Source organism: Hermetia illucens, chromosome 4 (assembly GCF_905115235.1).
Source record: "Hermetia illucens chromosome 4, iHerIll2.2.curated.20191125, whole genome shotgun sequence".
In the NCBI taxonomy this organism is placed as follows: Eukaryota; Metazoa; Arthropoda; class Insecta; order Diptera; family Stratiomyidae; genus Hermetia; species Hermetia illucens.
The window spans coordinates 83,386,719-83,402,318 of NC_051852.1; the positions used below are offsets into that span (position 1 = coordinate 83,386,719).

At 42.1% G+C, this 15,600-nt stretch overlaps 1 protein-coding gene across 1 annotated transcript in view; it reads left to right on the plus strand.

Moving 5' to 3' along the window:
- Positions 1-1,968: 1,968 nt before the first annotated feature.
- The window catches only part of LOC119653569 (probable phospholipid-transporting ATPase IA), a 174,690-nt gene continuing 161,058 nt past the window's right edge, over positions 1,969-15,600 (plus strand). The window contains exon 1 of the mRNA XM_038058294.1: positions 1,969-2,393. Within this exon, the coding sequence (XP_037914222.1) occupies positions 2,336-2,393 (58 nt within the window). The 5' untranslated portion in view covers positions 1,969-2,335. The remainder of the gene's footprint in view (positions 2,394-15,600) is intronic.

A 15,600-nucleotide genomic window follows, 5' to 3' on the forward strand; every position in this document is an offset into this window, starting at 1 on the left:
TCAAGACCGCGACTCTAGCTGCAGCCCTGTCCGCTGCTGCTTTGATTTGTTCGAAGAAGCTCATCTTCGAGTCGAGCATTAAATCAAGGTATTTAACCCCTGGTTTTGACTCTATAGTCAACTCGTCGATCGATATGGGATGCAGGGTCGGGATTCTCCTTCTGCTCAAGATGACTACTTCGGCTTTTCCAGCACAAGACTGAAACATTGAGCAGTCATCCATCCGCTCACCCGTCGCATCAATATGCCAAGTTTGCTTTGCGCCTGTTCGACAGTGCGTCCGACAACAAGCGCCGCAACGTCGTCTGCATAACCGACCAGGCGCGACTCTTTACGCATATCGAGTCTCAGCAGACTATCATAGGAAGCGTTCCAGAGGCAAAGTCTATTAACACCTCCGCCGCAATTAAGGGGTACGGCACCCGAGTTATACAGCGCAACTCCACACTTGAGCTCCGAGGAACTCTGCCCGCGATGTAGGCATAACCAGAGCCACCATGAAGCTCCCACAAGGGGGCCAACCGCAAATAACCGGGCCGGGAACACATCCTCTAGGAATTCTCCTGGAGCATATGCTCTCAGAGGGCCATCCCCATGGTGCCAGATAACCTCCGGTCAGGCTTCGTCGCTAGAGCCACTTCAGATGAGTCCTTTGCAGACTCGCGTCTGATCGCCTTCCTCGAGTACGTGGGAACAGTACTCTCCAACGGGTTAACCATGTGGAGGTGGAGATAGGCTTTGGTAGTAGAACTGTTCATGTTGGTTCAGCAGGCGTTTCCCAGGTTTCGCCCTGGGACCTATGTAACCCTTTGGCCGCCCACTGCTCATGATACTTTCAGGCAAGTTACTCAGTATATTTGCCTCCGATCAGGAAGAAAGCTTTCCCAGTGTCGAGCAACATGTGGATTATACAACCGATTGATATTGAGTAAGGTCTTTCCAGAGCCTATCTTGGCATTCAGATCAGCCATCACCATCACAATTTCATCTTTAGGAAGCGTCTATTGAACCCGAGCAGGAACCTTCAGAAATCTGTCAAGAAGTGTATGTATGACAAGTATGTCAAAAGAGCGGGACTTGGAAAGCATCAGAAATAGCCCGACACCAGATCCGCGTCGCTGCCACTTGGCTTTCCAGAGTATAGAAGCGCATTACCATTTGTTTGACAGGAAGGAGAAGAGTACCCTCCAGAGTCTCACCATCCTACCTCGCTTAGGCCCAGAATGTACAGCTTATATCGTTATATTTCTCGCTTGAGTTGGCAAAGGCGCGCATTGTGAGGACCCTCGTTACCGTTGTCGAGGAGCGTGCGCACATTCCAGAAACCAATCACTGTCCGTTTTCGATGTAGGTATTTGGCGTGAAGTCAGTCCCTACCCGAGGCGTTGTTGACGTTTGACTAGCAATAAAGTTTCAAAATTTGCAGTTTGCTAGTCCACAAACTTCTACTCCTGTTACTCGTCCACCCGGCAAGCAACTTTCTTTGCTTCATGTTAGTTCTGTTCTTCTGTTTTTGGAATAATATTTTTTTATTACGTACAATTAACAAATTTTGATTTCTGATACTCATAAGTCTGCTTCAGCAACCTTGTGCATATACAACTTATTTTAGATTAAGAAGATTCATTACCGGAACCAAATATTTTTTTTTTGATATTGGGTGAACTTCACCTAGTAACTTTACTCGATTTCTCTTAGGTGTGGCCAAATAGGTTCTAGTCAAAAAGGCTTTGATATTGACACACTAAAAGTCTCATCGATCAGCCACGATATAATATCTTTACTTCTCTATACGCATATTCAAAGCAATGACGTGAAAAATATATTCAATAACGTTGCTCGACAATTTGAAAATGTGCAGTCCTGACGTCATCCTACAGTCGCGAGCTCTGTTGGTGGGAAGTGACGGCTCTGGACTTGCTGAGAGAAAATCGATGTACTTTAGGTTGACAGCTGTCAATATCTTCGCTCCACAGTGACTGAAATCTGTTTACTTTTTTCGGAATTGACGAGCTGAGGTTACTTAAAACATTCTGACATTGGAAATCGAAACAAACGATTAACTTTCGACCCTTGCGAACACTCAAGGGGTAATTTCGAGGAACACCAATTTATGTGATTGGGTGCCACTTGTTGCAGATGCAGTGGCTCCTGCCGTATCACTCTCCATTGACTTATAGGTTATGAATTTGCCTGCGATTTTGTCAAAACGTTTTAAAAGCCGTAAACAGTTTTGTAAAGTCTTAATTTTGCGCGAACGCTAAGTGATCCGTTGCGGGTAGAAATCGTGCGTCGGAAGAGACATCGGTGTGCGCGGTGCGTTGTGAATGGTAGAATGTCGCACAAGTACGAAACTCACAAGCCTAAGGAGTACGAGGGACTGCTGGCACGAAGTAAGTTCTGGCTTATTTGAATTCTTTTCGTTGCAGCCTTAGCTGAAGCTGAGATAAGATTGCGATATCAGTCACGCAACTTTCCTCCATGTAAGGCGAAGCAGATTGCGTAGGCGGGTCGCTCGCGCCAAGTATAATTTGCTGCCAGCCGTGCATTTGTCACACATTCTTCGGACGATAATATCCGACAAATTTCTCTATTTTTAGCTGGGCTGGTAATGAAGTTGGTTTGCAAGTAGCGTAAGAAATGAAATCGATTCTGGATACGGCGCGGTAATGCCACCAATGTCGTATTTTGTAGCGTACCCCGGGGTCCCCACACCCGCTGCAACGGTCGACTTGGCACAGTAATATTCTGTCTTCAAGATCAGTCGGTGGCTGTGAGTCACTGAACCAACTCGAACGCATTGCATTTCTCAGAAATGTTTCAAATTTAGAAATGCCCATCCATTTCCATATGTTTGCCTTCCCAAATAAATTTGATTTTAAAATTACACAATGGAAATAAAATGATCATTACAGATCAGAAGCAAAATCGACATTTGACAAAGAACATCTATGTTTCGTTGCATTACAAGAATCCAGTTTGATCCATGAAACTATCAACTCACTGGGGATCCAATAAGAACCAAATGCACTCAAAATGAATTACCGGAATTCACTTTCCGAACAATAAATATTTCATGATGGACAGTTAACATCACCTTGTAGAGAAAAACAATAATCTAATCTTCGAGTTTGTTGTGGGGGTTATCATCGCGAGTTTCCCGAGAGCGGTGTAGGATGCTCTCTACAAGCAAACAATACTAAATAACCCCGGGATATGTAGCAATTTAGATTTCAACTAAATGATTTTGATGCTTCACAAGCTCACCCATTTTAATCGCTATTCACCATACCACTAGGTGCTTCGTTGCGAGTGTGAACCTTGACCTTGCCTAGTTTTTGAATAAAAATGGCTTTGGACGCGGGGGAAGATAATTTTCTCACGTAGGACCGCGTTCACCATATCATCCTTGTGAGCAAGTGCGGACCATAATATGCAAGCGAAGGTGTTCGACCATCCAAGGAAAATTTTTATTATGGATCGGAGCAAGCAGCAATTTGCTTTTAAGTCATTGGCACCGAATTCGTATTTTCCTCCCAAGGGTAAAACACTACCGCATTTGTTATGTGCTGTTGTGGAATTAGCTTGGTATATTTGAAAGGATACACGACGCTTGCGGAGGAAGTAGTTTCAAGTTAAGTTTAAGCGAGGAGAGACAGAAATTAATGGTGACTCTAATCTAAGCGTGAAATCTACAATACGAAGGGCATACAGAGGTTTCACATGGATCAAGGAAAAACAATGTTCGACCCTTGTACTATTTTTCGCCATATATTATATATAATAAACAATATGTATCTAGACCAATTCTACGTATGTATTAGAATACATTTTCTATTGGTCAGGGCGAAACGTGGATTGGTACCCACGATGGAGCATAAAACATGGGAAACGCCTGCGAACTAGGCATGGGCGTTTCTGTTGTTTTTGAAAAACGTTAATTAACAGTTTTTTCAAGAAAAATAACAGTTAAAAACAACAGTTGAAAAATAACAGTTGAAAAATAACGACTAGCTAATCGTTTCGATGCGATGCGTTTTTAGTTTTAACAGAAAACGTTTCTTTCCACTCGTTATCGTTAACAGTTGATTTTGTCATACGTTAAATGTTATACGTTACCGCTTCATTTTCATGTTTTATTTAGGCAGAAAAATGTAGCTGTTGTTTTAAAATTGAAAAAACGATTAATTCGTTTTTGACGAAGAAACTGTTATTTTTAACAGTTTGGTTATTTTTTGCCCATCTCTACTGCGAACCAACAACTCTACTACCAAACCCTATCTCCTCCTCCACGTGGTGCTGCTGTTATCGGCTTTGAAAACATAAGCGAACGGCTATGCACTCTGTGCTTGCGAGGCAAATATAGAAATATAAGCCTTATTAACGTTCACGCCTCTACAGAGGAGACTGCAGATTCGGAGAAGGATACCTTCTACGAGGCAGTAGAACGAAACCTCGAAGCCTGTCCCAGATATGATATCAAAATCGTACTTGGAAATTTTAACAGCCAAGTAAGGAAGCGATACGTTGGCTCCCATAGCTTACACCAAAATACAAATGATAACGGACTGCGGATTATTCAATAAGCAGGGTCACACGAAATGGTTGTTGGAAATGCCTGGTTTGCGCGGAAAGCGATCCACAAGCATACGTGAGCCTCTCCAGACGGGACCACTTTCAACCAAATTGACCACGTGTTGACCAAACACCGCCACCTCTCAGCCTTGATGAGTGTCAGAACATATAGGAGGGCCAATATAGACTCGGCTGACTATCTCGTTAGTATGGTGCTCCGAACTCGAATAACAACCCTACCCAGAATTCCCTCTGACAATCAGGTGAGAGTTAACACTCAAGCCATCCACAACACAGCCCTCCGCAACACCTATAAGAGGGAAATAGATCCCGCAACAATCGCAGTCAACAGGGATTCTGGAGATGAAGCATCAACAAATGATCTTCACAATCACCTCAAGAACGTTATCATAAATACGGCCACAAACATACTTGGCGCCAGCCGCAAAAAGTGTTGAAACGGCTGTTTGACGATGAATGTAAGCTCGCAATTGAACGGAAGAATGCTGCATTCTCAAAGAACGCGGGCACGCGCAGAGACTTATCACGAACTCCGACGAGCAGAGAAGCGACTTCTCAGACGGAAAAAGGGAGATTGGGAGAACTCGAAAAGTACAGGGAGCAACCGCAACAGGCGCCTTACACACCTCGATGTTCATCCTGCCAAGACAAAGAGGGAAATCTGATTTCAGACAGAATGGGCATATTGGAGCGATGGGTTGAGTACTTTGATGAACTACTGAACAACCAGAACACCGGCGCTTTGGAGATCCCGCCAACTGAAGACGACGGATAAATACTGTCACCACTAAGTATAGAAGAAACAGTTCATGCAATTCATCGGCTTTAAATCATAAGTCGCCAGGAGCCGATGGAATTTCAGCCGAATTGGTTAAATACGGAGGCGATCAATTACAACAAGTGGTTCATCAACTTGTGCTCAAGGTGTGGGACAGCGAATTAATGCCTGACGACTGGCAAAGAGGAATTATCTGTCTCATACATAAAAAGGGAGACATCACACAGTGCAGCAATTATAGAGGTATCACGTTGCTGAGTACCATCTATAAGATATTCTCCGCTATATTGCTAACTCGGATAGCCCCATACGCCCAGAAAATTTAATGGCCCATACTAAAGAGTTCACTCCAGGCAAATCAGCAACATATCCGATTTTCCCCCTGCGGCAAACGATGGAAAAACTGTTGAAATATGGACATCAGTATCACCATCTATTCATCGACTTTAAAGCCGCCTATGATAGCATAGCCAGTGTAAAACTGTACACGGCCATGAGAGAATTCGGTATCCCGACGAAATTGATAAGACTGACTAGGCTGACCCTGAACAAAGTGCGAGGCCAGATAAAAGCAGCAGGATCACTCTCAAGACCATTTGACATTAGCAACGGTCTACGACAAGGGGATGCCCTACGATGCATCCTCTTTCATCTGGTCTTCGAGAAAGTGATCCGTGATGCCGAGGTAAATGCAAGAGGTACGATCTTCTTTAAGTCCACCCAACTACTGGCCTATGCTAGCGACATCGACATCATGGGAAGAACCACCCGAGACGTGCAAACTGCCTTCATCCAGATCGAGCAGGCGGCGATTACTGCGAGATCTTGGGCTGCACATCAATGAAGGCAAGCAAAGTATATGGTGGCAACGTCAGCACCAAAAACCAACTAACCAACAACATCAAACCGCACTGGTCCAACGGGAAGTATAAAGATAGGAGAATACAACTTTGAGACCGTTGATAATTTCTCCTATCTAGGGTCGAAAATCACAACCGACAATAGCTACGATGATGAAATCCGCGCACGGTTGTTGTCAGCCAACAGAGCCTATTTCAGCTTACAACAACTGTTCCGCTCGAAACGTCTCACCATAGGGTCAAAGCTCTTACTGTACAAGACAATGATCTTGCCAGTCCTCATGTAGCCTATTTCAGCTTACAAAAACTGTTCCGCTCGAAACGTCTCACCATTGGGTCAAAGCTCTTACTGTACAAGACTTCGGAGTCACTTTCGACAATAAGCTCCGCTTTGACACCCATTGCCACGATGTCATCAATCGAGCAGAAAAATTGTCAGATCCTAAACAACAACCTAGCTTTAGCCTTAGTCTAGCTTAGACTACAACGACTGGCGTTTTAAGTCCAATATAATTCGCAACCTTGTCGTGTTTTTGCGATGATAAAAGGGAGCGTTTTTCCACCTGTTGGCACTTTCGGTCACGCTGCTCCCAGGGCAGATGTGAGGCAGCGTCTGATGAGTTGCCTCTGCCCTGGACGAAATCGTCAGTTAATTTTTGATTTTTTCGAAAATTGTCAGGCTTTATACTTCGCTCCTCCTCTGATTTTGACTCCATCCTTCTTAGCCCTCTTCAATTCCCTCGTGAGGAATACCCTCGAGTATTGCTCCGTGATCTGGTCACCCTCCCGTCACTGTGATTGTCTTGCCCTTGAAAATGTGCAACGTAAATTCACCCGTTCCGTCTTCTTTAAGAAAAGCTTCCCTCGTGTGGATTACCCCTCCCGCCTCCGCTTTCGGAACCTTCCCTTCCTACAATAGCGTAGATCCTATCTGGATCTATGCACATTCTTTAAACTTTCCTCGGGTCTGATGGACTGCTTCCCCGCTGACGAGATCACCTGCCGTCCTGCGTCTTATAACACACGTAGCGCAGACATTTTTAACGTGTCCTTCGCAGAGCTCGACGTCTACTTTCATTCCCCGATTCCTAGGCTTTGCCGAAATTATAATGCAGAACAGCTTGGTCCTTTTAACTTTCCTACTTTAAGTAGTTTTAAACGTAGGATAAGTTTTTTGCCTCCTGCTGCTGAGGACAATGATTAATTGGAATTTGCTCTGTTCATTGTCCATTAAATTAAATAAATAAATAAGGACAATGATCAGTCCTCATGTATTCCTCGGAAACTTGGGTTCTTAGCAAGAAAAATTCCAAACTCTTGGCCGCGTTCGAGAGATCCTCCGAAGAATTTTGGCCCCCTACATGAGGATGGACGATTCTGTAGCCTACATAACGATGAAATCTATAAGCGATACCATGACCGTGAAGTTGTAGATAAAATTCAGCTCAGTAGGGTACGATGGGCGGGTCACTTAATCCGTATGGCGAGGATGATCTAGCCCGGAAAGTCTATAAGCGCAATATCTATGGTAGAAAAAGAAGAAGAAGCAGACCCTGCTTGAGATGGAGCGATGGCGTAGATCAGGACGCCAGACAGCTTTTAGGGATATCGAATTGGTGGACCTCGGTGCAAAACCGGGATGTCTGGAGTTTTTTTATTAAGGCAGACCTAGACCGGATACCGGTTGTTGCGCCGTTGATGATGATGATTATTCTTAATTCAACTTGCTTTTAATATGCGTGGTGGTCACTGTCTTTATTCAGATCCCCATAATGATTACCGATATAGAAGTTGGAATTTTTTTTGTACTGGATTGACTTAACTTTCGCTGGAAATTCCTCTTGTATATAGGAAGGGACTGTGTTTCATTATTCTGATGGTGATTGAGATTTTGCTCGAAACTCTACAGGGTACTTGTCCCGATACTTCTTTCATTTAGTTTGCTTTTATAGTGAATTTGTGCTAGGGTGTCGCAGTGGAAGGTCGCTGGATTCGTATCATTTGTATCGTCACTGTCGACACAACTCTGAATGAGTATGTAAGTCAAATCAGGGTAATAATCACTGGCGACCGCAATGCTGATTATATCCAATTGCAATATCGCGCAGACGATTATTACTATTAACGTCTCCTAAATGGAGCATTGCGCGTTTACTACCCACACGCGCCATCTTTTCTGGGTCGACGAAATTTTGCTTTAGCTCTCTACATGTATTCTCGAGAACTTACATTACTCCAACCTTTGCGTCGGCCAGTCTACGAAAGTGTGTTACGCATGGTATATCTAGCAACCCATTTGTCGCACTTTCTTAAAGTGTGACCCAGCCACTGGCACTTCCGTCTTTTAATTAACAGATTTGCCGAGGTCATCGTTCGAGATTTCCTCACGCCAGAGTATACATGTAACACGGCGGAGACAGGTGTCAACAAAAACTTGTAACTTTTGAGTGACAGTGTTGGTCACTTGATACTTCCATTCGAGCTAAAATCTGTTGTACTCGACACTTTTCAATTGGAAGTTGCAATTTGGATACAATTTGTGACACGCTTAGCCTGGCTTCTTTCTTGATTTTTTTGCGGTGCATCTTGATTTTTCTTGTACAATTCGGAGCGGAAAAGTTGTATTTGTCGCCTAATTTCAAGAAAACTACCAGTTTCTCCGATCTATTAATTTGGCGACTAATTTCAGGATCCGAAATTTCAGTTTCTTTTAAAACCGCAATTTAGTTTTTTTACTTTACTTTTTTCGAATGAAATTATCCCGAAAAAATTCTAATTCTAATTCAAGTCGGGAAACCGGAAGCTCGACGTTTCAGGTACGAAAGGTTTTGTGTATTTCAGCACGCAATATATGCATATATTATGTGAGAGTCTCCACTTTCGGGTGATATTAACATACATAGTCTTCAATTTTCAAAGTAGCAACTACTTTGACGTATTATAACTTTGTTAGTAATAGTGGTAAGATCATGCTCTGCATTATAGCCTACATCACTGAAAAATTTCATGGTGCTAGGATGGAATGGGGGGGTTTCCAGCCAATTACAAAAAATTATAGTAATTTACTATTATTAACTTTATTTAAGCAGATATGGGTATGGAAGGTATTTCGAAGCCCAGGCATTATATAGTGGCAGCCTCCTGATTTTTTTTAGAATTTTCGGTTGTGTAGTTTCTGAGAATGGCCCCCTTAAAGAAATCATCACTTTCAACCCCCCGCACTCCACACCTTTCCAATAAATGTCAAAACTAAGACCGGCTTCGAAAAGTACTAACTGAGACCTTTTATTTGATACCCCATGTGACTATATTTGATGAAAAAAAATTTTACACCACCCTTTTGCATGTATGGATATAACTCACTGTATGTGTGAGCGTTCCCACCTTTCTACCAAATTTGGTGTCAATCGCTATAACCGTCTCCGAGAAAAATGCGTGTGACGGACAGACAGACAGATAGACAGACAGATAGACAGACGGACAGTAAACCGATTGTAATAAGGTTTTGTGTTTATACAAGGTTTAAGGTTTTGTGTTTACACAAAACCTTAAAAACACCAAAAATTGAGGAACTTTTATCGGTACGGTGTTTAAAATAGCACTGCAGCTAACAAAAATGTAAAAAAGTGTCATCGAATATTAAAATTTAAGTATCTTTATGTTCCTAGTTTTGTTGTTGCGTTTACTACATCAAATGTAGGCTCCAGAACATCATGTTACACAATTAAAATTTTGAATATTGCCGTTATACCGTTTTATCAAGAAATTTTGCGCACTGTATTTCTCTCCTGTCACCTTTAGTAAGATTCTCCTGGACTGTATTCAGTTGCTCATAAAAAGCCGTCTTTTCTTCTGAATTGGAAGTCTTCGTTGGCGTGCATTGTACTATTAAGTTGCTCCTTAATCTGGTTCGGAATCTGGCAGTCAATATTCTGTTCAGTACCGATTCCCAGGACATTAGACAACCTCTTGCGGATGTTATCAGTAGCTTAATTCAAATCAGCAAAATTGCGGTCTTCGTTCTTTGCGGTCCTAGTTTGGTTTTCTCTTTATGTGAAAACGGTTTTTAAGGTTTTGCTTGAAACATTCTAAATATTCGATGTATGCCTGTCCCTTTACATATAGCCGTGCGACTTTGTGTTGAGTTTAAGAGGGGACTCCGCATACATGCGAAAGGGGGTGCAAAATTTTTTTCACAGAATGTTGCCGCGTGGGGTATCAAAGAGCTCAATTAGTACTTTTTAAAGCTGGTCCCATATTTGATATCGGGACTCAAAATACGACCTCCAAAAAGTGTAATGGGATATGAGGGATTCTAAGTCCATATTCACTTGATGTTGGGCCGGACCAAATGGAGAGCAACTTACTCCCACGTTTTTTTTGGTCCGCGTGTGCAGGTGCTACTGTGGTCCTGCCCGGCAGATTCTCTCAGTATACTCCTGCATCTCCTCCTTCTAGACTTCCACATTAAATATGTTGCAGCGTACAGTGCTGTCAGACTACGTGGGTCCGGATGCTAGGCAGTGAAGTTCTACACCCACAGTAACATCTTAGACGAAGTATCTCGGGAAATCTGGTCATTCCCCAAGGATTGTGCCACACGCAAGCTGAATTTCACGAGAAACTTTGCTGTGGACTTTCCAACCAGTGCAAAGTGGAAGATCGTCGGCGTGTTGCAAAGTTATGATTCACTATTCTTTACCGATGGATCAAAGATGGTTTGTGGAGTCGACGCGGGGGTTTCCTGGAATATACACAGTGTATCCGAGTCGTATGGTCTCACAGGTTTCGCTAGTGTATTCCAAGCGGAATTACTGGCGATATTGGTAGTCTGTTGATGGCACGAGCGAAATCCGAGCCCCAAGCGTAATATAGCCATTCTGACCGACAGCCAAGCGGCCGTCAAGTGTTTGTGCTCAGTGACGATAATCCCTAGGCGGCACGCTCAAGGTCACCCTCCTCTGGGTTCCCGGGCATAGGAATATAGAGGCAAATGAGCGGGCTGACAGTTTGGCCAGTCGGGGCTCTGCTCTTGGCAGCCCTTCGGTGAATACAGTCGCTGTTTCGCTGGCGGCTGTCAGGGGTGGAGTCTACTCGCACTACTTAGCAGCCGCGTGCCTTAGATGACAAAGGCTTAGCTGTGTCAAATCAAGGACGATTTGGTCGGCTTATAATATAGCTTGTTCTAGATCTACTTTTTCCATTGCCTGAATTTGCACTCGCAAGATTCTTGATAAGTGGAAGAGCAGTTCAGTACAACATTATCAGGGTTGAAAGGAACTTTTCCACGGGAAAACAGTCAAAGCCGGTGGTAGGGAGGTAGGCAAACTATGGTGCAAAAATGAGTCAATGCTGTTTGAAAATGTAAAGATACTCTCATTATACCGTATGTGTTGAAGCTAGTAGAAAAAATTATTTATTATCATGTTTTATAATGTGAGAGGAATCTATTCAGTTTGAAATTAGGCCTCTCTTTCTTTCTGTTTCTGTTCTGAGAACACTTGTACTGTATTGACTCAATTTCGCACCAAACATGTTTTTTGCTTCCACTATTGTAATGGGAAAATAAATTTTTATGGTATTTGTTTGAAGACGTGCTAAGCTATACATTATTTATTTACAATGAGAGCTTTTAGAATCGCTGTAGAAATCGAGGTTATTTTTGTTGCCAAGGGAGACAATGTAAAATTACTGCGGATAGGTAAGAAATTTATAATGAAAATTATACGACTAAACCGTTCTAAATTCCCACGCCATAAAGAGGAGCTGATAAAAGATTACACTAGCTGACGCACACGATTTGGCGCATCAACTAGCGTATTTGGGGCGGCTATTCGTTTCTGGTAAGCTAAAGAGGTCTAAACGAGCTTCTGTTCTTTTAAACACTCGCAATAGTGGTCATCATTATCAATGGCGCAACAACCGGTATCCGGTCCACCAATTCGATATCCCTAAAAGCTGTCTGGCGTCCTGACCTGACCTAAGCCATCGCTCCATCTCAGGCAGAGTCTGCCTCGTCTTCTTCTTCTACCATAGATATTGCCCTTATTGACTTTCCGTGCTGGATCCATACGGATTAAGTGACCCGCCTACCGTAACCTATTGAGTCGGATTTTATCCACAACCTCACGGTCATGGTATCGCTCATAGATTTCGTCGTTATGTAGGCTACGGAATCGTCGATCCTCATGTAGGGGGCCAAAAATTCTTCAGAGGATTCTTCTCTCAAACTCGGCCAAGAGTTGGCAATTCTTCTTGCCAAGAACCCAAGTTTCTTACTAGCTGACCCGACAGGCGTTGTCCTATCTTACAGCGTTGCCATTCCTCCATCAATTTCTTGTTGCGTTTTTCAATTCAAAATTACCAACATCCTTCAAACCATTCATTGAAAGCTGCCAACCAGCCAGATGGTAGAAATTTATAATCTATTATATTTGCATTGAAAGTGGGCATAAAATTATCTCAAATAAGTTTATTATTAGTGTATTATTTCAGGATATATGTTAAGTAAAAAAATGTATAGAATCTGCTCCATTTCCGGAAACCAATTTTAGCTGTCATTTGCGTTTTGTTATTCCATGTCAGATGCGTTTTTGTTATACTACGTTTTATAGTGACTTGACGGAAACTTGGTCGACCGGGTTAAAAAGTATCCTATGTCCGTCTTCTGGTTCTAAGCTACCTCCCCACCAATTTTCAGCCAAATCGGTTCCTCCGTTCTTGAGTTATAAATAGTGTAACTAATACCACTTTCTTTTATATATATAGATTATATAGCAAACGATGATTCTTAGTCTAACTTCTCATAGGTTTTTGAGGCCTCCTTCATTTTTTATGAGTGCTTGAATTTTATCATGAATCGAATTGACAAAATTTTATTTTATTATTCCATATTACTTTGACCGCTTTGTCTAACTGAGCAAGAGATTTCGGATTCTACTTCATTACCGGCATCATTATAATATGCTCGCTAGGGTTCACGTCAGGCCTATTTTTAAGACAGTTTAGTGTAGAAATGCTGACCTCTGCTAAATAATCCTTTGCGTGCCAAAAAGAAGAAAAATCTTGGATTTCATTACTAATGTTATTGATTACCTAACAAATTATGAACAATGAATTAAAAACACGAACCATTTCCGTTCATGACACAGCGTAGGATCATGTTTGAATTGGGTAATTTTCTTAAGAATTAGAGTCCTTCTATTGATAGAGTTAGATGGTTTGAATTAGAATGTTTTTGTAAGCATTTCTGGTCACCGCTCCTGTTAGTGACAATTGTTCAACACGATGATAGGTAGAACGTTCTCAAATCAATTCTTTGAAAAGCGTTCGCGCGATCTACGCCCGCCATGCCCGTTTTTCCATTGAATCTAAGTAAATTGAATTTGGATTCATTGTAGACTTCAATTTGTGCTCAGAAAAAATATCAGATAGTGGAAACCCAGCGTAACTCTTTTATGGCTCTTTGCTTTTATGCTTTTGTATGATTATTACGGGCGAACAAATTGCAATACAAAGACGGAATCCTAGCCAGACCACTGTTCTTCTTGGTAGTGCATCTTCCTAGCTTCCTAAATAGAAACTTAATTGGAAACTTTGAATCGCGCACTTTTAGAGTGCTTTGAAGAGATTCTTTTAGAACATACAGTGAGGAATTTTAATTTCTTAGAATACCAGGTGGCCAGTGCAGATCCTCTTGTGTTGGGTTCCAATTTCCGACCCTAGGATATGCAGGGTGTGCATTTTAAGTAATGAGAATAAATCTGCGGAACAAAATTTATTGGAGATATGGGGTTTATATCGATCATTTATTTAGTTTTTTTTTAAACGCTTTTTTGTCTGCCGGGTCCTGCTTCATTAGGGCGAGTATCGCTTCTTCACCGACCTCGTGGTCGTCCGCGCGTTTTTCTAAGGTTTTGTGTGAAACAAAACCTTATTAGAATCGAGTCGATGTCTGTCCGTCTGTCACACCCGATTTATTTGGAAACGGCTAGACTGATCGCCACAGTTAAAGCATGTGGTCTGTGGTTCCGTTTACATAGAGCAAGTGGTGTCATTTTGCGTTAATTTTAGGGGCGTCTACCCATTCATGCGAAGGAGGGTGCAAAACTTTTTTCACAGAATGTGGCCGTGTGGGGTATCAATTAGTACTTTCCAGAACTGGTCCCATGTTTTATATCGGGTGAAACTAGGGGGTTGAGGGCTCAAAATGTGAAACTTAATTGCCCAACCGAAAAATCTGGAAAAAACACAGCGGTGTATGTCCATCCCGTTCTGATGTCTGCTCACATACAGTTAATAATAGTATATTAGCATATTTTAGAAATTTAGCCGGAAACCCCCTTTAAGTTCATGCTAGGAGTACAAAATTTGGCATCGGCATAAGGGATAATATAAGACATAACTCCGAAGGAAATCCAACTATTATTAACAAAGTTATGGAAGGTGAAACTTTTTCATTTGATGTGAACTTTATGCTTTCTAAAACGTGTATGACGTCGTCATAACTTATCAATTAGTCAATTCCACAACAAAGTGAACTCATGTGAATGGAAGATCGCAGGGAAACATTTTGTTTGAGTTGTTTAATCATTTATATATCAATATCAATTACTCGAGACAGATGTATACTAATTTATATGTATATACTAATGAAGCTTTGGGATAGTGCCTAATTCAGATAGTAAATCGAAAATATCTGAAGGGTCAATTTATATCTAGTAGTAGTAGTAGTATTCGGTAATAGGCAATGTTTGTTTGTTTAGGGTATATGTACGTATATCTTGTAGTTTGAAAAAAATATGAAGGAATATTTTGGTTTTTAGCCATATACGAACGGCCTGGAACCCAGAGTATCCAGACTTTGTTGGACGAGCCGAGGGTATTCAGTTTCTCAAGGCATTCCCATACCAGTTTAAAGTTCACCTGGTTGAACCTAAGTTCCTGTAGTTCCTTTGGAGATTAAAGGAGGTACATCTGTCTATGGCGTATACTTCCGCCTGAAATATGGTAGTGTACCTGTCAATTGGCTCGAAGTACATTTTCCTTGGATCAATGACAGCGGCACCTGTTCCCTCTGCTGTGAGGGATCCGTCAGTGTACTAAGTATCAGTTGCTGGTTTAAGCCATATGTCGCAGCCACGCTCTTCGAGTTTGCCTTGTTACTGCAATGTGTTGTTGAAGGACCTCCAGGGATGCCGTTGGGCATGTCCTCATTGTCCTACTGATACACACGCAAGCCAATCTTTGGAGCTTTTGTAATTCCCTGGCTTGTGTGCTGAGTTCGGTTTTTCTGCCCAGATTACCGCTCCATAGGTAATTATTGGCCTTTCTATTGGAGTATATACCTAAAGTAGTATCTTGGGG